Here is a 23,900-nt window from a genome sequence, read left to right on the forward strand (position 1 = left end):
CATCACCTGCAAAGTGGAGCCAACAACAGCGTCCACCTCCCAGTGTGATGTGAAGACTAAACGAGTTTGTGTCTGTAAAGCACTTGGATAGAAGGGGTACCTGCTATGGTTATGGGTAAAAGGCAGCTCCACCAAGAACATCGTAGCCTGGCTGCTGTGGTTCTTCCTGTTTCTTCTTTAAATGACTTGGCTCACTCCTCCTTGTAACCCTTGGGGTCTGGGAAGGAAAAGATACTACAATCTTTTGAAGATGCGTTTTGCTGAACCTGACTAGTTTTGGGACTCTATTGCTGTACAATTCAGAAGGTGTTGGTTCCAGAGAAGCAACAGTTTTGAGGCATGTGGGATATCATGGTGGTTCCCAGCAATCTAGAGCAGGTGCATTCCTGGGGCAGACACGGAGGGAAGGAGGAGGAGCTGGGAACGATCCCACCCAGGTGTCTGTGTGAGCGCTCTCCTTCCCCATGGGCGGCACAGAGAGGAGTGAGCACACCAAAGTGAGTGAGCGCGCTTTCCCGGAGGAAGGGCTGCGTGGAGAGCAGGGGTCTGTGTGTGCTGGAGGAGATGGGAGGGGGGGATAAAGGACCCAAAAGCACAGGGCCAGCTTCATGGGCATGCGGGCTGTGCAGTCACACAGACCTCGGTGCTCAGAAGGGCCTTGCGCTTGGCTAGTGCTCTACCGTCGCCATCTTGAAACTCTTCCTAATTTTTTAACAAAGGGCCTCAAGTTTTCATTTTGCTCTAGGCCCCACAACTGATGGAGCCGGTCCTGCAGGAGGATGAGAATGCTCAGAGTGGTGAGGTCTGTGAGGCCCTGGGGTGAAGCTGAGATGCTAAAAGCTGTAAGCTCTAACTACAGTGGGAGAAAACTCACTGTGGAAAGAAAATAACTTGATGTAGGACATCACCAACGACAGTGAAGAAGCATCCAGTGCCCAAGTCCTATATTAGGCCCATATTAGGCAGTGAGGTCATTGTTTCCAAGACGACAAACAGTGCAGCCCAAGCAGCAGGCAGCAGGGATTCCTGGAAGGGGCTGGGTTTCCTGACTGGGCGTGGGCATGGGCATGGGCATGGCGAGCTACAAGCAGCCTTTGTGTATTTCGCCTCTTGCTCAGTGTACAGAATCCAAAGGGAACAAGTCCTGTCCGGCCACAGGTGGGGTCCAAATGTGGTCTAGAGAAGGCTGGTGGGACATGGGCTTGGGGAGGCGTGGGGTGGGTGTGGGTGTAGCTCTCATTGTGGAGTTCACAGGACCCAGGTTAGAACCCCAGCTCTGGGCGAGCATCTTCACTTTTCTTTTTTTTTTTTTTTTGTGAGGAAGAGCAGCCCTGAGCTAACATCTGCCAATCCTCCTCTTTTTGCTGAGGAAGACTGGCCGTGGGCTAACATCCGTGCCCGTCTTCCTCCACTTTATACGGGACGCCACCACAGCACGGCCTGACAAGTGGTGCATCAGTGTGCGCCCGGGATCTGAACCCGGGCCGCCAGCAGCACAGCATGCGCACTTAACCGCTACGCCACGGGGCCGGCCCCCAAGCATCGTCACCTTTCTGATCTTCAATTTCCTCATTGGTACACAGGGGAAAACCATAGTACCTAATTCACCAGGTCCTTACGAAAATTGAGATGCTGTTAATACATGTGGAACTGCCTTGCGCGGTATCAGGCACAGGAAGCTCAGTAATTGTTCGCAGTTGTTATTATCAGCCATGTCCCAGGAGCCCTCAAACAAAAGTGTCGCCAACTTGGTGACTTCGGTCCTGTCCAGATCTGGCCTTCAGCCTCGCAGGCTTGGGCCAGACTCCTGTGCACCTGGAGGGTCATCTTTTCCTCGGGCAAATCCCATTTCCCAGTCCTACCAGAAGGATGTACAAGACTGACTAGGGCACAGTTAGGGTGTCCTCACAATGGGGAGGGGCTGGCGTGTCCACCCCTGGGAGCATGGTGTGGAAGTGGAACTGGGAGCAGGAACTAAAGGCACACTCTCTTCTTGGGCCCTGCCGGTGCATCTGGCGCCAGGCCTTGGATGCAGGAGGTGTTTCCTAGGATATCTCGGCACAGCGTGGAGAACGGCAGTATAGCCTCGAGCATCCCAGGCCAAGGGCAGACCAAGTTGTCTCATTGGTGGGCAGAGCTGAACCCACTGACTCCATAGGCCAAGCCGCTCTCTCCCTGGCAGAGCATGAGGAGACCCTCGGGCAAGGTCTCACTTGGTGGAAGGGCAGGATGGCTCTCGTGGTGGCTATGTTCATCACTCTATAGATGGTCAGGTGGGAGGAAATAGCAACCCAGCTCGTGGTCTGAGCCACCAGCGCCTGCTCCCCAGCTTTTCCCCATGTGATGGGCCTCTACAGCCCCCAGAGCTATCTTGCACCTCCCTCCCCCATGCTTTGCTTCGGAATCTTCCCTAGTGACCCTGTCTGTCTGGCCAGGTGCCTCTGGACCCCCGAGTCTTTCCCCTTGGGCCTGGCCTCATTCCCTGCCCTGTGCTTTCCTGCTCGTGTACAGCTTGAATTGTTTACTAAGTCTTTGTGTTCTCAACAAATGACCTTCCCTGGTCCTGGGTGCTGGGCAGTTCCTTCTTTTTATTTTCCTCTTTCTGTATTTTTCTTTCTCCTAGTCTGTAAATTATTCTTCTTACACATATATTTTTTGATTGACGACCCTAATATTTTATTTTATTTATTATTATTTTTTTTTTGGTGAGGAAGATTAGCCCTGAGCTAACATCTGTTGCCAATCCTCCTCTTTTTGCTGAGGAAGATTGGCCCTGGGCTAACATCCATGCCCGTCCTCCTCTACTTTATAGAGGACGCCGCCACAGCATGGCTTGATAAGTGGTGCATAGGTCCGCACCCGGGATCCGAACCTGCAAACCCCAGGCCACCAAAGCGGAGTGTGTGAACTTAACCACTATGCCACCACGCCAGCCCCGATGATCCTAATATTTTAATGTGCATACTTAAAGTCTAATGTAAATCAATACCTTTGCCTAGAGCTGATACTAAATATATTTAACTACTGTGATGGCACTATAAATTAATATATCAGTCAATACATAAATTAAACATTAAAAGTATATCCCCCTTTATTATCTAACTAAACCATATATAAAAGTGCTTACAGGGGCCTGGCCCTGTGGCTTAGCGGTTAAGTGCACGTGCTCAGCTACTGGCGGCCCGGGTTCGGATCCCAGGCACGCACTGACACACCGCTTGTCTGGCCATGCTGAGGCAGCGTCCCACATACAGCAACTAGAAGGATGTGCAACTATGACATACAACTATCTACTGGGGCTTTGGAGAAAAAAAAAAAGGAGGAGGATTAGCAATAGATGTTAGGTCAGAGCCGGTCTTCCTCAGCAAAAAGAGGAGGATTAGCATGGGTGTTAGCTCAGGGCTGATCTTCCTCACACACGTACAAAAAAGTGCTTACAACTGATATAAGCTGTAACACAAATTGTTTATCAAATTGTTCTATCATAATTAAGTGAAGCTGCAGTCCGAGTCACGATCTGACATGGGGAACTGCATCAGATTCTTCTAACTTCTCATTAAATTGATAGACTCTAGGTCCCTGGCACTAGCACTGGCTGAGTGTGCCCCTGATGCTAGCTGTGCCCACATGGCCTGGTGTGGAGAGCCTGTGTGGCAGCCCCTGCCAACAATGTTGCTCCTGATGCCCCCGTCCTGTGCCCAACAGGCTCAGACACTCCTGCCTACCCTGGGCATCTACAGCGATGCTGCCTTTGCCACCCCATTGTGCTGCTCCATGCTCTCGCCCCATTACTCACCTCTATGGCCGACACTCTATGATGTTGTTAGGTCATTTGTGGTCTCAAAAAGTGGAGAATTTCTCCTTTCCTGACCAGTACAGAGGTGTTTCAGCATTTTAACCTGGACAGCACCACTGGTGCAACTTTTACGTTCCTTCTGAACAACACAGAGACCTTAGCATTCTTTAACACTCTTATTTGCTATTGTTGTTGGCATTTTAGTTCTCTCTCTCTCTCTCTTTTAAATCCCCTGTATAAGACATTATTATTGTTGCTTTATCCAGTTAATGTTTCTTAGATTTACCCATACATGTCTCAATATCTTTGCTGATCCTTCCATCTTGCACCTCACACCTTCCATGTGGGATCATTCTCCTTTTGCCTGAGATACATCCTTTAGAATTTCCTCCACTAAGGATTTGTTTGTGGAAAGCTCTCTTGGTTTTAGTTTGTTTTAAAAAATCTCTTTTATTCTCTTCTTAAAAAACCAGTTTTTCTGGGATTACAATTTTTGATTGACAGTTATTTTCTCAGTACATTGAAGATACCATTCCATCGTCTTCTGCCTTCCATTACTGCTGTTCAAAAGTCAGTTGTCCACCTAATTGAAGTACCTTGCTACATACTTTGTCTTTCTTTCTGGCTGCTGTCAAGACTTTCCCTTCAACTTTGGTATTCTGTAGTTTCATTATAATGGGTCTAGTGCTGATTTCTCTCTTTTTTGGATTTTTGAGATTTCTCATTCTGAGAAGTCACAACTTGCAGCAATTCTAGAAATTTCTTGGCAATTCTCTTTGAGTATTGCATCTTCTCCATTCTCTCTATCATATTCTTCTGGATTCCAATTAGATGTATGTTAGGGCTTCTCATGCTATCCTCCATGTCACTTAATCTTTTTTTCCCATATTTTCTGTAAATTAAGTTTGTTTCCAGACTCAATTTATCATTTTAAATATTTTATTGCTTCTTGCTCATATTTTAAGACTATTTATTTCTTTAAGCATAGGAAACATGCTTATTTTGTGTCCTGTGTCTGATAATTTCAATGTCTGTGTCTTTATGGGACTGTTTCTGCTGGTTCTCAGTTATGGTGCCTTGTTTACTGTTTGTGAGATTTTTGACTGTGAGCTTCTATTTCTTGGAACTTTATCCAATTACTTTTTATGACTACAAATCCTACTGAGAAGCCCCTCTTTCATGGCTCCAGCTCTCAAATGGAGCCTGGTGACACGGTTTCATCTCCCTGCCTACAGGAGTGGTAATGGCTTCCCCTTTGTTGCTACTCCATAGGTACCCCAACATTCCTGTTAGTTCACTTAGCCTTACTTTGTAAATAGTGCTGTCTTTGAAAAGTCTCTTCAAAAATCTCAGTTGAGTGTATCATCTGTTTCCTGCTGGGACCATGAGTGACACAAGCTATGTGAAGAGCACTTAATAAATGCTAGTTATTATTGCTATTGAGTAGACCAGTTTCTATTCAGGGAAACTTTCAAGTAATTCAGGCAAAAATAATTATGAGGCTGGGAGACAAAAGTGCTTCAAAAAAGATATGCCCAGAGCACTGTGGAATGAGGGAAAAGCTGTCTCCATTCTATAACCCTCTCAGTCTCTCTAAGGAAACCACAAGCTCCTCCCCGAGGACATTGCCATCCACAGCCCCTTTCAGGCCCATTCTTCCCATCATCACTTCCCTCCACCCTTCCCTCTTGCTTACCTTGAAGGGCCACAAAGTGAGGGAGGTGCACAGCTGCCACGGCTCCTGGCTCAGCCTTGATGTCAAACAGAGGCCCTGCCACCATCCAGCTGTGCTGTAGGACAGTCTTGTCCATGAATTGGTCCCAGGAACAGAATTCAATCTCAATGGTCACTGGCCCTCTCACCACAAAACACAGACCTGTGTTGGGCCAGTGGTAGGGGCCGGCCATGGGGAAGTGAACTCTGGGAGAAACGGGGAGAGGTACGCACTGAATTACTCTACACAAACACACTGACTGCCTACTGGATGCCAGACCCTGTGCAGGGCACTGTGGATCTAGTAGAGTGGCTCTAAGCCCAGATGTTGGAGTCAGAAGGATTTGGGTTTGAGTCCTGGCTCCTTTTTGTGTATGTTTGAAAATTTTCATAATAAAACCTCTTTTTCCGTAACAAAAGCACCGACACAGGATCTCAGTCCTGTCCCAACCTGCTGGCTTGGAAGGAGAGGGGACCCAATGAGCCGTGGGTGGGGTGCTGACTGTCTATAGGGCCCTATTGTGGGGATGGTGGGGTGGCAGAGGCCAGCCTGGGACAGCAGAGCCTCTCACTCACCGGTACAGGCTCCTCTCTTTGTCAACCACCTCGGTAGCCACAGGCCCTGTGGGGCCCTGGAAGTCATCTTCGGTCTCCAGAGGCTCCATGAGCAGGTCCTCCGGAGGAGCAGGAGAAGACAGACAGAAGGGTTTCACCTGTGACACTTGAGGGGAGCTTTCCGCTGGAACAGGCAGGGCAGTGGTCAGCTCTATGTTCTTCTGCCTGGTCTCTCTCTACTGGTCCCCAAATGCTGGACCTTGGAGGGGCCCTTCCCAAGGCTGGTCTGCGACCATGGCAGAGAGTGTGTCTGCAGGCTTGTTCCTGCTCCTGAGGCAGCCTGCCTGCTATCTGAGCAGGCCCAACCCTGCTGCCCCCTGTCCACCTCCCCTTTCCCACTGGTCCAGAAGTGTCACTTTTCCCAGCATGCCCCAGGTGGATAGCTTGTGAGAGGAACATGGTTCAAAAGATGAATGGGAAGGAATGGAGAGATGATTCCCAGGCCTCAGAAGCCCAGAGTGGGCCTTGGCAGACTGGGCCCTGGTTCAGAGTCCAAGATATGCCGCAGATGTTCTGGAGAGGAGCAGCCCCAGGCCCTGAGGCTGGGAGAGAGGGAAGCAGAAATCCCACAAGGTTCTAGGACCAGAAGACTTTACATGGGTCAGGTTCTCTTAGGTGAGTAACCCGCCCTGTCCCACACCAGGGGCAAGGGGATGGAGGAGATGACCTTCCACAGCTGCCCCGGGAGCGACCCCGATCATGATGCTCTCAGCCTGGCCCCTTCAAACTACCTGATTCTGGTCTCTGCCGCTTGAGTGAGGACATGTCAACATTCGTCTCTCCTCCATCCGGGCCCTCATTAGGGGTCATCACACATGGCTTCCTAGACACAGAGTTGTTCATTCTCTCAGATCTTGGAGGAAGCTGGGTCTGTCTACAAGGCATCCCCACTGAAATTCAACTCATCTGGATTTGAACTCATGGCCCCCATCTGAGCTTTTCCCATAGTTTCTGTTTCCTTGAATGGCTCCCCATCTGCCCAGCCATCCATGCCAGAACTGGGGTGCCATCCTGACTCCTCCCATGCCCCCTCTGAGAACTGACTGATCACCTTGTCATTACCTCCAAAATAGCTCTCCTCTCTATTATCTTCTCTCCACCTCCGTGGCCTCCACCCTAGTCCCAGCCCTGGCATCTGGGCTGGAACCACTGTAGCATCCTTCTGCTCTTATCCCTCTCCAGTCCATTTTCTACACAGCAGCTGATCTTGAAATATGAATCTGGCATATCACTTCACTGCTGAAGCCCTGAAATATCTCTTTATTGCTTTTGGGGTAAAAGTGAAAGTTCTTAACATGGCACCAAAGGCCTTACTGTGCCCCTGTGTCCTCCAGCCCCCAACCCCACCTGTGTCACTCTCCCCTGCTCACTCACCTCTAGATCAGCGGTTCTCAAACTTGGTGTTAAAAATCACCTGGAGGGCTTGTTAAAACACGGATTCCTGGGCCCACCCCAGGGATTTGGATTCAGCAGGTCTGGAGTGGGGCCTGAGAATTTGCGTTTCTAATGAGTTCCCAGGTGATGCTGATGCTGAAGCTGCTGGTCCGTGGACCATACTTTGGGTGACGCTGCTCCAGACACCTGGCCTCCTTCTATTCCTCAAGGGAGCTACTCAGAGCCTCTACCTCCACCTGGAATGGACCCCTTCTCGGCCCAGCTAACCCCTCCCATCTTTCAGAGCTCAGCACAGTGCCTTTAGACAGGGTCAAATAGGCCCATCAACACACTCACATTGACCCCAGGTGAGACAATACAGGCTGGGGGGTAACTTGTGCCTGTCTCCCTGCTGGACTAAACTCCTGGACGTTGGGCCCTTGCTCACTGTGGTGAGCCTAACACGCTGTGGGGCTGCAGGAAATGTTTCTTCAGTGATGAATGGCTCCTCTTCCTAAGCCTAGGAGCACATTCCCTTCCATTTCAGGTGAGGCACAGCAGCCAAGAACCCAGAGACAGGTGCACTTTGCAGTCACAGGCCAAATGCACCAAACTGGGAGAACATGGGGGCCATGGCAGATTCCCCAGGGGGAAGATGATTCTCCTGTCCTTGGGCTTGCCCCTCAAGCCTGGGGTGTGTGTACATGTGTGTGAGGAGGTGGTGATGGGGTGGTCTCCCCCCGGCCCCACCCCTGCCCCACGCACTCTCTCATTGTCTTTGTCTTTGTCTCCCCCTGATGGTCATTGCTTTCCAAGTTCCAAATCTCACCCACTCATGAGACTCATTGACTTTTTTTGATTTGTTCATCTCCTTATTCATCTAATGGAAGGATTCAAGCAGAGAAATGACATGATTCTACTTGCACTAAACAACCAACCAACCAAACGTCACTCTGGCTGCTGTGGTTTCTTGTTTTCTCCTGGCTCTGCCCCGAGTCTCTTCCCCATCTCTTGGCTCGTTCTGGGTCTTCCCGCCTTACCATCTGCTGGAGATGAGCAGCTGAGGCTTCTCCTTCTCCACGGCCCTCAGCATCTCTGTCACCTCCTCACTCAGCTGGGTCTGGTCCAGCCTGCAAGCACAAAGGAAGTCTGGTTCTCCTGAGATCGCCACAGGATCCTGAGGTCCTCAGGGCCCAGAAGCGGGGAATCTGCCACCTCCCTCAGGAAACTGTCATAGGTTGGGTTCCCTGGGAATCAGGCTCTGAGATGGAAAGTAGAGTGAGGAGGTTTATTAGGGAGTGTCTTGGGTCAACATACAGGGCGAGGGATGGGAGGGAAGCAGGACTGCGCAGAGGGAGAAGTTGGGCTGTGATCAGTCTCAATGGAGACCTCAGCCGACTCTGCGGGGGGTTCTGAAGTTGGGATGACCCTTCAGATCTGTCCCAAGTTGGGATGGGGGGCTGGGTCTTTATACTCCATCACTGGTCAGTCATTGGATGTCAGCCACCCCAGGAGGAGGATGCGACCTTGGGTGAGATGGCCCTCATTGGCAGGAATGCCTGTAGTTGGCTGCCAGCAGCATTCCCAGTGGCTAGGGGTTACGACTTCATTCCTGAAGGGCATGGGGGCAGCTCTTCACAGCGTCCACCACAGAACAGCCGCTCCCCAAGGCCTCAAAATGACCATCTAGGAGTAGATCCTGCGATTTCCTTCCCAGAGGATAGAAATTTGTTGGAATGAGGGCTCCCTGTTTCCATTCTCACAGGCCTTGCGTTCTGGGGTTTCTGTTGGATTTGGGATAGCTGTTGCCCTCTCTGGGCCTCTGTGTCCTCATCTCTAACACTGATGGACCTGTTCTGTCTGTTGTGAGCCATGGACAAGGCAGGTGAAAAGACCCTGCACCCTATAAAGGGCGGTGCACACCTCACTCATTACTGCTATCAGAGCTATTCCCCGCCCTGGGGAGAGGATGGAGCCCACGGTGTGAAAGGTTGTCCCTCTCAACCAAGTCCCCGGGCTCCAGGAAGGAAGGAGGCAGAAAACTTCACAGGAGCAAGCTCCTCTGAGCAACCAAGATTTGACCAGTTACTGGTCAGCTGGGGCATGAATCTAGATCTGCCTGCAGAGTCCAAGCTCTGGATAGGTCCTTCAACATGTAGGAGATGGCAAGAGCCAAAAATGCTCAGTGGGGAGTGGGCTGGGGAGTGAAGGTGCCGTCCTCTGGGGAGGGAGTTCCCCGGTTGTACAGGGTCCGAGTCAGCATTGCGGGAATCCACAGGCAGACTGGTTAACCCCTGTTACCCTGCTCTGAGTACTCCTTCAGGTTTGAGAGTTGACGAGGGAGGCCTGGCTGAGGAAAGCCAGGGCCCGGGACTTGCAGACTGGAGCCTCAGTGCAGGACCAGAGGGGTTGGGACACGGAGAGTCTGGAGCCCCTGTCAGCTCTCTGAGTGGGTGACAGGGCCCCAGCCAGGAGCCGCACAGAGTGTTAAGCCAGAAACAGCCTGTAGACTTGTTTTCAGGGTGTGAAGGAAAGAGGAAGTGGCTGAGAGATGGCGTGGGGAGTGGCTGCTCAGAGAAGGACATGACTCTCGGGGCTTGCAGGGTGGGAGATGAGGGCTGGGGCTCCCTGCACTCCTGCCACATCGGTTTCCCATGCTCTGAGCCTGTTTCTGTCCTGGGGCCTCCCCCATGCATTCCCTTCACCCGGACTGCCCCCTCTGACTGGGTCTGGTCAACTACTTCCGTCTCAGGTCTCGGCCTGACATCACTTCCTCAGAGAAGCCCTCGCTGGCCCCTCAATCTAATTCCGTCCTCCGCCCATGTTACACTCACATGACACACTGCACTTTCCCTCACAGCACTCCGTGGAGCTTAGAAACACGTATCTGTGTGTTAGTATGTGATGAAAGTCTATCTCGTTCCTTCAGGAGGGCAGGGCCCTCATCTGTGTGCTCACTATTGCATCCTCAGGGCCCGGCCCAGTGCTTGGATAGGAGGCATGCCATGAAGGAATGAATGAAGGAATGAAGAAATGAAGGAAGGGAGGAAGCACTGCCCTGAGGTGGAGAAGTGAACCTGAGAGTCCCCTTAGAACATGCAGCCTCACTAAGTGGTATCACCTGATGCTGCTCAGCTCTCTTCCCAGCACTGTCCTAGCTTTTACATGCATTTATTTCATTACAGTCTATGGGGTGGATATGATAGTCCTGTTATACAGATGAAAAAACCGAGTCTCAGATGAAGACCTGCCTGAGTCACACGGCCTGAGTAAGTGGTGGAGCTGGTAAGGAACCTAGGCTAGGCTGACCAACAGTGCATTTATTTGTCCCTTTTCCTTGCCCTGTCCAATTCCATGGCACCTGCATCCCTTGCCACCTCCTCCCTCCCCTTCCCTGCCCTCTGCCCAGAAGGCACCCACAGCGCCTTACCACAGGAGCGTGAGTTGGCAGGTAGGATGCCTGAGCCCTTCACAGAGCAGCTTCACGCCGAGGTCGCACAGCTCATTCTGCTGCAGGTCCAGCTCTGTCAGGCTGGAGCCAGCACTGAGCACAGAGGCCAGTTCCTGGCAGCAGCCGCATGTGAGGTCACAACTGACCAGCCTGCAGGAGAGACGCACACAGGCCCACAGTCATTGTCCTGAGGGCCCTCTCCTTGGGGTAGCTGGAGTCTGGCTTCCTTTTTTAGTACCTCTGGCCTTTTGAGGGTCCTTGGTGACATTAAAGGAAGATAAAGACATGTCTGGCTTGCAGTAACCTGGGAGACTTTAATCTCCTGCAGCCAAGGAGCCACTCGGGATGCAGGCAACCTCCCTTCCTCACTCCTGCGTGCTTCCCACGAATCCTGCCCACTCACCAGATCACCTTGTGTGAGTAATTTCCCCAGCGTTCCCCTTGCCTAAGCGTTAACTACATCGCCCTGCCAAATGCCCAGAGTTAGCTGACGTGGGATGCTTTGGTGGGTTTCAACATTAAGGGCATCTACCATACAGGAGAAAAAAAAGTGAGCTTCTAGTATGAGAACAAGAGTTAGGAGGAGGATGATGGCTTTAGTCGGAATTGAGGGCCTATCCTAGCCGCCCCCTGAGCTCTCACCTTCTCTCTGCCCCATGGTGGAAAGGCAGCTCCCTCCACCTCCCTGTGCCCACCCCTCAAAGTAGTGTCAGTGAGGAGCAATTACAGCAGTCGCTGCAGCTTGCAGCCTGGCTGTCTCAGCCCCTGGCAGAGGTGCTCGGCTCCAGCGTCCTCGAGCACGTTGAAGCTCAGCTCCAGCTCCGTCAGGGTCTGGCTGGCGCTCAGCCCAGAGGCGAGGTCCTTGCACTCGTCAGCTGTGAGGCCGCAGCTGGCCAACCTGTGGGAGACACACACTGGTGGCCTTGAGTTGACTCACCTGTTGATTCCACAAACACCCACAAACACCCATTGAGCACCTACTCTGGGCCAGGTCTGGGGGCCAGGCAGAGGTCAGCAAGACCCCCCGGCCCCCAGAAATGCATAGATACTGGGGGATAGACATAGAAACAAATAACAGTAAGTCAGTTTTTGGCTGTCTTTTGATCAAAACCCTCCCATGTCTTCCAATGTCATCAGAATTAAAACCAAGGTCTTTGTCGTTGTCTATGGGACACTGGAGATCTGACTCCTTGTCATCTCTGTCCTCATCTCATATCCCTTTTAGCTGCATCCTCATTGTTCCTTAAACAGTCCAGGCACAGTCCCACCTCAGGGCCTTTGCACCTGCTGTTTCTTCTGCTTAGAACAATTTTCTCATCTGATATCTCATAGCTTGTTCTCTCACCTGCTTCAAGTCTTTGCTCAAAAGTCACCTTGGTGAAGTCTTGTTTCACTACTCTTCCTATTTAAAATTGCACACCCAGCCCCACCCCCTACTCCTTTCTGCTTTACTTTTCTCTATAACCCAAACCACATACAATATATTTTACTTATTGATTTGGCTTTTTGTCCCTCCCTGCTCCAGAATGTAAGCTTCATGAAGGGAGGGGTTTTGTCTGTTTTCATCATTAGTTGTAGCCCAGTGCCTGGGGCAGTGTCTGGCACATAGCAGGCATTTAATAAGTGTGTGGTGAATGAATGAATGAAATAGTGTCAAGAGGGGCAAGTCAGGTGCTGCTGAAGGCAGAGGAATGTGCGACTAATTTTGAGAAGGGAAAGAGGAGAAGACGTATAAGGGGTCCTTGAATGATGAGTAGTCCACCAAACTAAGGGTGGAGGGAGGGGACACTCCCGGCTGGCAGAGTGGATGTGAAATTATAGCACGTGTTTAGTTTAGTGACGTTGGCATAAAGGTTACTTGAGGGGAGATGAGGTTTGAGGGTAAAGCTAGAAAATATCAAGATAGTGGTAGGTCTTCAATGTCATTATTAGATGTGTGGACCTTGTTCAAGCGGCAGTGATGAGCCAGGGAAAGTTCTTGAGGAGGGTAGTGGTGTGTTCTTTGCATTGCTTTGGAAAGATCCCTGACAGCGAGTGGAGGATGGTTGGAAGGGGCGAGGCAGGTGCAGAGGGGCGAGGATGAGCACCAGGCTCAGAGCCGTGGCTGCGGGAGATGTTTCTGGTGTACCCAACAGCACATGGTGTCTCTCTAGATGTGGGGGCCAGGGAGCCTTCTAGATCAGACACAGAGTTGATGCTGCTGCCACTTACTGAGAGTCAATGTGAGAGGAGGTAGAGTCAGCTTCATGGACGTACAACCAGCGCATGCCCCGTGGTTGGGGTTTAGTGCTCTGTGGTTGCCATCTTGAATTTCTTAATAATTTTGTCTTTGAATTTGTGTTTTGTAAGTGAAGTCTGATGGGACAGTGGAGCCTCGGCTCATGTGTGTCCCCATCTCCTGCCACCTCCCTCCCTCTGCCTGAAGAGTTCTTGGCTACCCACTTCCCTGCCCCCTGATATGGTGGGACCCACGCCAGCCTCCCCCTCTGCCCATTGACCATTGTCCCCATGGGGCCCAGATCAGGCATGGTGAGGATCTGACCTTTCATCACATCCATCTGGTTAACCCCAAACTCTGCCATTCACCTGCTCCCCCATGCTCATTCCCACCTGAGTAACAGGGCTGATGGCTGACATCAAGAATCACGACCACGACCCTCACGTGGGCCTCAACAATGCCTGGCAGGCAGAAATCTCCCACGCTACTATGGCCACTTCAAGACTTTACCTTCCCCAAACCTTTATAACCCCAGCCCTCACACTCTCAGCAGACAACTCAATTCCTACTTCACAGAGAAAAATGAAGCCATCAGATGGGAACTCATCAGCTTCCCACAGTCAAACCTATGTGCCTATATATCTACCTCCTTCACCCCATCTTCACCTGCCCTTTTGTTACAGCAGAGGAGGTGTTCCTCCTCTCCTCCCAGGCCAGTCTTTCTCCTATCTCCTCCCTCTGAGGAAAAGGAGACCATCAATTACTCTTCCTTTTTGTATCTTTCATCATCTATTCTCTGCTGATATTCAGATACTCAGGTCTTTTCCTTCTTAAATGCAAGAAAGGAGACACACACACACACACAAGTGTGTGCGCACATGCACACACACACACACACACACACACACACCCCTCTAGTTTGGTCTCACATTCCCCAAAGCCTTTGAAAAAAGTGCTTGTATTTGTGTTCTCATTTTTCACTTCTCTCTCCCTCTTCAATTCATTCCAATCTGGACTCTGGCCCCCTCACATCACAAAAGCTGTTTCTACTGAGGTCATCCATGACTTTCCTATCACTATTTAGACAGACAACTTTCAGTCCTTATTTTACTTGACCTCCCAGCAGCAATGGCCCCTGTGACCACAGCCTCCTTGAAATCCTCTGCTCACTTGGATTCTATGAAACCACACTCTCCCGGTGTTCTTCCCACCTCCCTGGCTGCTCCTTCTCAGGCATCTTTGTTGACTACTCTTTTCTGGTCATTAAACATTGGGGGGTTCCCCAAGGCTTGACGTGCAATCTTATCTTTGCATATAAGTTTTAGGATCAGCTTGACTATTTCTGCAAAAAACGTAGCTGGGATTTTGATAGGGATTGAGTTGAATCTATAGACCAATTTGGGGAGTATTGCTATCTTAACAATATTGTTTTCCAGTCCATGAACATGGGATATCTTTCCATTTATTTAGGTCTTATGTAATTTCTTCAACCATGTTTTGTAGATTTCTGTGTACAGGTCTTGCTCTTCTTTTATTGAATTTATTCCTAAGTATTTTATTCTTTTTGATGCTAAGCGTAGAGTTGTTTTCTTAATTTCATTTTTGGATTGTTCATTGTTAGTGTATAGAAGTACGATTGATTTTCACGTATTGACCTTGTATCCTGAAACCTTGCTGAATTTGTTTATTAATTCTAATAGGTATCTTTGTGAACTCTTTAAGATTTTCTACATACAAGATCATGTCAGCTTAAAACATAGTTTTACTTCTTCCTTTATATTCCGGAGGCCTTTTATTTCGTTCTCTTGCCTAATTGCCCTAGTTAGAACCTTTAGGACAATGTTGAATAGAAGTGATAGGAGTGGACATCTTTGTCTTGTTCCTGACCTTAGCATAAAACATTCAATCTTTCACCATTAAGTATGATGTTAGCTGTGGGTTTTTCATAGGTGCTCTTTATCAGGCTGAGAAAGTTCCCTTCTATCCCTAGTTTGTTGAATTTTTTTTTTTCTGCTGAGGAAGATCGGCCCTGGGCTGACATCCGTGCCCATATTCCTCTACTTTATATGGGACGCCGCCACAGCATGGCTTGACAAGTGGTGCATCAGTGTGTGCCTGGGATCTGAACCTGTGAACCCTGGTCAGCCGAAGTGGAGCGCGTGTACTTAACTGCTGTGCCACCGGGCCGGCCCCTGTTGAATGTTTTTAATGTGAAAAGTGTTGGATTTTGTCAAATGCTTTTTCTATATCTATCGAGATGTCATGTGGTTTTTGTCCTCCATTCTGTTAATGTGATGTATTATATTGATTGATTTTCGTAGGTTAAACCAACTTTGCATTCCTGGGATAAGTCCCACTTGGTAATGATGTACAATCTTTTTTATATGTTTTTAGTATTTTGTTAGGATTTTTGCATCTATATTCAGAGAGACACTGGTCTGTAGTTTTTTTTTCTGGTAATGTCTTTGCTTATCTTTGTTTAAGTTTGGTATCAGGGTACGGCTGGCCTCATAGAATGGTTGGCAAGTATTATCTCTTCTATTTTTTGAAGAATTTGAGAATATTGGTGTTAATTCTTCTTTAAATGTTTGGTAGAATTCATCAGTGAAGCCACCTGGGCCTGGGCTTTTCTTTGTAAGAAGGTTTTGTGTGCTAATTCAATCTCTTTACTTGTTATAGGTCTATTCAGACTTTCTATTTCTTCATGAGTCAATTTCAGTAGTTTGTGTTTTTCTAGAAAATGGTCCATTTCATCAAGGTTATCTAATTTGTTGGCTTACAATGTTTCATAATATTCCCTTAAAGTTCTTTTAAAATTTTTTCTGTGGGGTCAATTGTGATGTCCCCTCTTTCCTTCTTGATTTTAGTAATTTGAGTCTTCTCTCCTTTTATCCTAGGTTGTCTAGCTAAGAATTTGTCAATTTTTTTGATCTTTTCAAAGAACCAACTTTTAGTTTCATTATTTTCTATATTGTTTTTGTACTTTCTATTTTATTTATTTCCACTCTAGTCTTCATTGTTCCTTCCTTCTGCTTTTGGTTATGCTTGCTCTTTTTTTTTTTTTAAATTTTCTTAAGGTGAAAGGTTAAGTTATTGATTTTCTCCTCCTCCTTCTCCTTCTTCTCCTCATCTTCCTCCTCCTCTTTTTCTTAAATAGACTTTATTTGTTAGAACAGTTTTAGGTTCACAGCAAAATTGAGCCAAAAGCATGCAGAGTTCCTATATATCCCTTGTCCCCACATGCACAGCCTCCCCTATTATCAACATCTGGCACCAGAGTGGTACATTTGTTTGCAATCAGTGAACCTACGTTGACATATCATAATCACCCAAAGTCCATAGTTTACATTAGGGTTCACTTTTGGTATTGTACATTCTATGGTTTTTGACAAATAGGTAATGACATGTATCCGCCACTATTGTGTGATACAGAATAGTTTCCCTGACCTAAAAATTCTCCACACTCTGCCTATTCATCCTTCTCTCCCTCCTAACCCCTGGCAACCACTGATCTTTTTACTGTCTCCATAGTTTTGCCTTTTCCAGAATGTCACATTGTTGGAATCATACAGTATGTAGCCTTTTCAGATTGGCTTCTTTCACCTAATAATATTCATTTAATGTTCCTCCATGTCTTTTCATAGCTTGATGGCTCATTTTTTTTTTGAGCTGAATAGTATTCCTTGTATGAATGTACCACAATTTATTCATCAGCTCACCTACTGAAGGACATCTTTGTTGCTTCCAAGTTTTGGAAATTATGAATAAAGCTGTTATAAACATCTGTGTGCAGGTTTTTGTGTGCATATAGGTTTTCAACTCATTTGGGTAAATACCAAGGAGCATGATTGCTGGATTGTATGGTAAGAGCATATTTAGTTTTGTAAGAAACTGTGAAATTGTCTTTTAACATGGCTGTACCATTTTGCATTCCCACCAGTAATGTATGAGAGTTCCTGTTGCTCCACATTCTCACCAGCATTTTGTTTTGGCAGTGTTCTGGATTTTAACCATTTTAATAGGTGTGTAGTGGTATCCTTTCTTCTTTTTTTAACATAGACATTGATGGCTATAAATTTCCTTCTAAGCATTGCTTTAACTGTATCAAATAAGTTTTGGTATGTTGTGTTTTTGTTTTCTTTCATCTCAAAGTATTTTCTAATTTCTCTTGTGATTTATTCTTTGACCCATTGGTTATTTAGGAGTATGTTATTCCATTTCCGTATAGTTGTGAATTCTCCAAATTTCCTTCTGCTATTGAATTCTAATTTCATTCCATTATGGTCAGAGAATATAATTTGTATGATTTCAATCTTTTTAAATTTGTTGAGATTTGTTTTACGGTGCAATCCTATTTTTGCGTAGAACTTATTTGATACCTGCTTGACATCTCCACTTGGATACTTAAAGGAACTTAAAAGAAACATGCACAAAATCACACTCATGACATCCCATCCACCAGCCACTCCTCTTCCAGTATTTTCCATCTTAGTGAAGGTGCCACAATCCCATGAATTCTTCTGGTCAGAAACCTAAGATCATCCTTGATATCTCTATCTCCTTTTTTCCATAAATCCAATCCATTATTGAGTCTAGTTGACTTACTTTTATGGGTCTCTTGAATCCATTCACTTCTTTCCATCTCCATGGCCAACACTGTAGGCCAAGCTATCACCACTTCTTACTGAAGCTATAGTAATTTTCCTTAGTCTAAGCTCTCATTATCTTTACAGGAACTACTGAAATTTTCCTATGAACTGGTCCTCTATCTCTACTTTTGCACTCCTCCAATCCATTTTTCACAGTGAAGTCTGTTTCTACTTTGAAAATGTATACATCTTGCCATCCTTCTGCTTATAATCCCTTGCATTAGGAAAAAAACCCCCAAATTTCAACAGGGTCCACAAGGCCTTGTGTGGTCTGGATCCTGTTGATTTCTGTAGCCTCATTTCACCACTTTGCTCTCCCCTCCAGCCACACTGGCCTGCTTTCAATGCCTTGACTGCCCATCCTCCCTCCTGCCACAGGGCCTTTGTACATGCTGTTCCCTCTGCCTGGAACTTTCTTCCTCCCTGTTTCACTTAGGTAAATCCTCTGTATTCTTAGATCTCCTTCAAGCTTCACTTCCTTAAGGAAGTTTTCCACTGGAGCCCTTATCTGGGCCTGTAATTACACATTTGTTAGTGTGGTTCATTGATTAATGTCAGTCTCTTGCAAGCTCTGTGATAAAAGAATCCTGTCTGTATTTGTTTACCATAGTAGCCCTGGCACCTGACACAGTGCATGGCCAGAGAGGGGCTCAATGAATATTTGTTGAGTACAAAGACCAGTCTGCCTTCCTAGACCCAGCTTCCATCTTAGATCGCCTGTCCGTCCCTGTTTCAGAACAGAATGCAGGCCAGACTCACCGCAGGGTTTCCAGGTGGCAGTGAGGGCATCCCAGGGCCTCACGAAGACTCTGCACTGCAGAAAGGCTCAGGAAGTTTCCACTCAGGTCCAGCTCCTTCAGGCTTCCGGTGACCTGGAGAACGGAGAAGAGAACCTGCCAGCCGGCGTCTGTAATGGGGATCCAGCTGAACCTGAGGGAGGGAGAGGGATAGGAGAGATGTGACCTGTGTGTGCGGGATCTCAGCTGCACAGCCCTACACAACACAGTGGGGCTCTGCCCTCTGAGCGCCAGGCCACCATGGGCAGTGCTGTCCCTAGGACTGCCCAGCCTCCCCTACTGCCCCTGCCACTCTGGGCTAGGTGCCCCTCCTCTCTGTGGCTCCTTGTTCTATAGCCCTTGCCGTGTAATACTGAAGTGTTCATTTTGTGTGTCTGTGTCTGCCTCAGCCTGGGAGTTCCTTGAGGGCAGGGGCAGATATTTTCCATCTTTTGTATCTGCAGTGCCCAGCATAGGGCCTGGCATAGAGAAGGAGCGCTGGGATCCAGACCGCCTTACTCCCTTCAATGCAGACATACCTGTCTTCCTTGCGCACAGACATTCTGGAGTCCCAGTGTCCAGAAAGGAAAAGAGGAGATGGGAGGGGGGAACAGAGCCTGGGATTGGTGGTTTAAGGATGACTTTGTGATGGGAATGTGGTAAATGACCATATATACTGCTGCCTAGTATATTATGCTCTCGTGGGACCCTATCCCCTTCCAAGGATAGCAAGACCACAGAGAGGGTCCCCAGGAGAGAGATGACAGAGGGGAATGTCCCAGGAGAGAACAGTAGCTGTCTGAGGTGGGGAGGATGATAGGCTTCGTCTGGGAGTGATAGAGGAGGCTTCCTCATGTAATTGCCACCCATTTAAATTCTCCTTCACACACTACTTTAGAAATCTCACCTACTTCGAGGACTTCAATGACTCAAACTCTGTGTCAAGTTCCAGACTGGCATCTCTATTTTCTTGCCTGATATCTCCACCTTGACACCCCAGTGGCACCTTGACCTAATATGTCCCAACATGTCCCCAGCTCAATTCATCTTCCCCCCAAGGGTGCAGAACCCTGTAGAGGCCAGGAGCAGAGGCTCTGAGCCAGCTGCCTGCACGTGAATTCCGCTTCTCTCTGCCTCGCTCAGTGTCCTCAGCTGCAAAAACAGGCAAGAGCACCCACTGCAGAGGGTTTTGTGAAGATTAAAAGATATTAGAGGGGCTGGCCCGGTGGCGCAAGTGGTTAAGTGTGTGCGCTCCGCTGCGGTGGCCTGGGGTTCACCGGTTGGGATCCCGGGCGCACACTGACACACCGCTTGTCAAGCCATGCTGTGGTGGCGTCCCATATAAAGTGGAGGAAGATGGGCACGGATGTTAGCCCAGGGCCAGTCTTCCTCAGCAAAAAAAGAGGAGGATTGGCAGATGTTAGCACAGGGCTGATCTTCCTCACAAAAAAAAAAAAAAAAGATATTAGAGAGTATCCCAAAAGTCTTAGTGCACTTTTAAGCTTTAACAGCTCCAGATGTATAAATGCTACAAAGGTACCCCAAAACCCCATCATTTGAAAGTTTAATTATTTGAATTTCTTTCACATTTATTTAGTTTTGGGAAATTTGAATAATACATTTTTAAATTTTTTGTTTCCTCAACATTTGCTATCTTTAATCAGAGGGACTGAAAGAGAAAATTAAAAATGTATTATTCAAAATATACAATGATTAATTACAAGCCAAATACCGGGAAGCCGCCCCTTCTTGCTGTCTCAGGTTGGTCCTTCTCTCCCTTCCCACAGCCTTTGGCCCGTCTGAATCATTTCTTCTTGGGCTTTTTTGTTTGTTTACAGCAGCCTCCATGCTGTTCTCTCTGCCTTGCCTGGCTGACTCAATGCCCCTAACATCTCCCTCCTCAATGTAGCTGTAGCCTCTGACTTCCCATGGGACTCTCTCCAGGCTCAATTGCCACCGTCCATTCCAAACTCTCTTGCTCTGGCCCAGTGTCGCTGGTTCCTCTTACTTCCCACCTGGCCATGTCTCTGTGCCTGCTTGGGACACTTCTGAAGGTCCCCACGTCGCGCCACCACCACTTGCAACACCCGTACCCAGGTCCAAGGCTCAGTTCACATTTATAACCATGAACAACTAACTAGAAACAACCTAAGTATGCAAAATAGAGGAATGGTCACATCAGTCATGGCACCTTCCCTAGGGAATACCACACGGGTCATTCAAAATGATGTATCGGGCTACTTAATAACACGACAAGATAGCCTTGATATAAAAATAAAGAAAGACTGTGGAATAAAATGTACAGTGCGGATCAATTTTGCCGTAGAAATGTGCATAGAGAAAAGACTAGAGGCTACACCTCAATTCTTAATGGTGGTCATCTCTGAGTGATGGAATTCTGGTTGGCATTAATTTTTATCATCTTGCTTGTCTACATATCCTTATTTTTCTATGATGAACATGGGTTTTATTGTGAGAAAAAAACTTTAAAAATCTGAAAATAAAAGACCCAAATCCAACACTTCTTCCTCTGAGACCCTTTCCTTTTCTGGTCCATTGGCGTGGTCAGTCCCTTCCTCCAGCCACCATCGTGTCATGTCCATGCCTCTGTTACCGTGGGCATCACGTTCTCTTGCAATTATTGGATGGATGGCTCTCTTCTCCCCCGTATTCTGAGTTCCCTGAGGGCAGGGATTGCGCTTTGTTAACCTGTGATCTCTAGGGCCTGGTGTAAAATCAGCGCTTAATGAATATTTATGGAATGAATCATCTAAAGGGGGAGATAGACACGTACAGTACTAAATGATCAATACTGTAGCTGAGGTGGGGGAATCTGAATGGAGAAGTCAGCAGCGTTGCTGGGTTGGAGGGTGGTTAGACAAAGCTACTGCCATGCTCAGATGGGGGGTTTCAGGCGGAGTGCTCAGGGTAGTAGTGTGTCATTGACAGAAACAAGGAAGTCAGTTTTGCAAGGGAAAATAGAGACTCCATTTCAGACACATGCATTCTGAGGTGATGGGGGAGACCTCAGGGCCAATGTCACTGCCAATAGCCATCCAGGGGGTGCCTGAAGCAGCTGAGTGAGCAGTTGCTCAGAGACGAACATGTCAAGAGAGGGAAACAGAGGCAAGTAGGCTGCGTGGAGGGGAACTCAAGTCAGCATTGGGGTGGAGGCGTGCCCAGAAGGCAAGGTGGCGGTGATCACAGAAGCAGGGTGAGAAGCAGTATTACAAGGCGGGGCCACAGCGGCTCTGCCAGGAAGCAGGCAGGCACGTCTCACGACTGGACGCTGCTGCAGGGGGCCTTAGGTAGATGGAGAATAGCAGTCAGATTTGGCGGTTAGAAGTCACTGGTGACCTTGATCTTTTAGCCCCCAGGGCCGGGCTTAGTGAGAGTGCCTCCAGTGCCCAGGATGGTGGAACTGACGGAGGAACTGGACAGAGGGGAGGGTGTGTGTACTCACAGAACTACACCGGGGCGCCTCCACGCTTCCCTGTGCAGTCCCCTGTCATTCACTTGAAGCGTCTTCACACGGTGGCAGAATCTAACACAGAAAGTGAACACCAGGACCTCCATGTCAGTTTGCACGTACATCCTTGTTCCTTGGAAATGGGCCATTGCCGCCGTCAGGAAGTCCTTGTCCTGAATCTCATACAAACAGTGGAGCAACTGCAGAGAATATGGCTGCAGGGAGGGCTGCTCTCGCTGGACCTCCGCCTCCACCCATGACAGCAGGTCCCACTTTCTCTTTGGAGACAGCTTGCAGTCGAAGACGTTCTCCATCTCTCTCATCCCCTGCTCACTCAAAAGGCCGAATAGGAAACGTGTCGTTGGTGCCCCAAACAGGTCACGCGTCTCATACACTTCTAGCAACTTTTTCATACCGCTGGTGCTCTTAGGCTTATCATTTTTCTCCTCCTTATCCTCCAGTGCACAGAACATTGCTGCAAAGAACTCCTGGAAACAGAGGTGACTGAAGTTGTACCTCTGAGACTTGCGCTGCTTTTGAAGAACACCGCTCTTTAAGAGAGTGGAGATGATGGCCCCATCTAACCCGTGCTGGCTGAGGTCCTCCTGACTGAACAGGGTCTTTCCTTGCCAGATGCCCTCAGCAGCCAGAGAGCAGAAGCCCCTCAGGTGAGTCCTGAGGGGCTGAGCTGGCAGAACCTGGGAAAGGTAGTGCAGATAGAGGGCCGTGGTGGTCTGGGACGTCAGTGAGAGATTTTCCCCCTGCATCATCTGCCGCTGCAGGCAAGTGCAGACCAGCCAGGACACGAAGGGCACAAGACACATGGTCCAGAGTGCTCGGTTTGATTCAACCAAGTTAAAAGCTTGAATTGCTTGGCTTTCATCTGTGAAATACTTGTAGAAATATTCCTTCCTGGTAGACTCGGAGAACCCCAGGACCTCCACCCAACGTGGCTGCTCCCAAGAAGGAATGAACTTCTGCAGAGCTGTGGTCCGAGCTGTGATCAGCAAGGACGCCTTGGGAAGTATGGTTTTCACTAGCAAACTGCCCAGTAGTGTGCGCACTGGCTGCTGGCGGCTCCAGTGCTGACAATGAGACCCCTGCTTCTCCACCCATTTTGGCTCATCTAAACCATCGAGGATGAAGAGCAGCTGCTCCGGCTGAGACACGATCTGTGTAATGGGAACCACGGAGGAAGCCCGGTCTTTTTTGATGAGATCAGCAAGACTCATTGCCTTGGACTGGTCCAGCTTTGTGCAGTCGAAGTAGAAGATGTGCTGGAAGCGGTCCCTATACAGCCGACCGTCCTTCCAGGCTCCCCTCACATGCCTGGCCAGTGTCGACTTCCCGATTCCAGTCACCCCATGCAGTATGACTGTGTGAGGCTTTCTCTGGGTACCCAGGTGTGGGCCAAATAAGTCTCTGACCTCAATCAAATGTCCTTGCTCCTCTATCACTCCATGATACCAGCTTCCCCTGACCGGAGACTCATGGCTTCTGGGGTGAGATCTGTGTAGAAGTAGCAGCTGCATGAATTTTTGGCGCAAATCTTCAATTTCCCTTGAGTTTATGAGACAGATCATCTCTCTTTTTTCCTTCTGGGATTTTTCTCTGATTCCTAAGGAAGGGAGGGAAGGATGGAACATAAAGGTATAGAAGATTTGTTCATTAGTTCCTTCATTCATTCATTCAACAACTGTTTTATGCACCTACTCCAAGTCACACACTGTATCTTGCCATGTCAGTGGAAGGAACACGGGCTTTGGGGGAGAAGATCCCAGCTCAAGTCATGACTTCTCCAAATCATACTCCTTGTGTGACTTTCCCTCATTTTGCAAA

General features: G+C 48.4%; 1 protein-coding gene across 4 annotated transcripts in view; it reads right to left on the bottom strand.

Moving 5' to 3' along the window:
- NLRP1 (NLR family pyrin domain containing 1) overlaps positions 1-23,900 on the bottom strand; it is a 48,890-nt gene that overhangs the window by 11,869 nt on the left and 13,121 nt on the right. For all 4 annotated transcript variants that reach the window (XR_009222678.1, XR_009222679.1, XM_058560004.1 and 1 more), the window contains exons 5-12: positions 22,056-23,679; positions 18,576-18,746; positions 11,677-11,847; positions 10,929-11,099; positions 8,539-8,628; positions 6,856-6,947; positions 6,086-6,248; positions 5,493-5,716 (exon numbers count right to left, since the gene is read on the bottom strand). Coding sequence is in view for 2 of the 4 variants with exons in the window: in XM_058560004.1 (XP_058415987.1) it covers positions 5,493-5,716; positions 6,086-6,248; positions 6,856-6,947; positions 8,539-8,628; positions 10,929-11,099; positions 11,677-11,847; positions 18,576-18,746; positions 22,056-23,679 (2,706 nt within the window). In the remaining 2 variants the exon portion in view is untranslated. The remainder of the gene's footprint in view (positions 1-5,492; positions 5,717-6,085; positions 6,249-6,855; positions 6,948-8,538; positions 8,629-10,928; positions 11,100-11,676; positions 11,848-18,575; positions 18,747-22,055; positions 23,680-23,900) is intronic.

Source organism: Diceros bicornis, chromosome 18 (genome assembly GCF_020826845.1).
Source record: "Diceros bicornis minor isolate mBicDic1 chromosome 18, mDicBic1.mat.cur, whole genome shotgun sequence".
Classification (NCBI taxonomy): domain Eukaryota; kingdom Metazoa; phylum Chordata; class Mammalia; order Perissodactyla; family Rhinocerotidae; genus Diceros; species Diceros bicornis.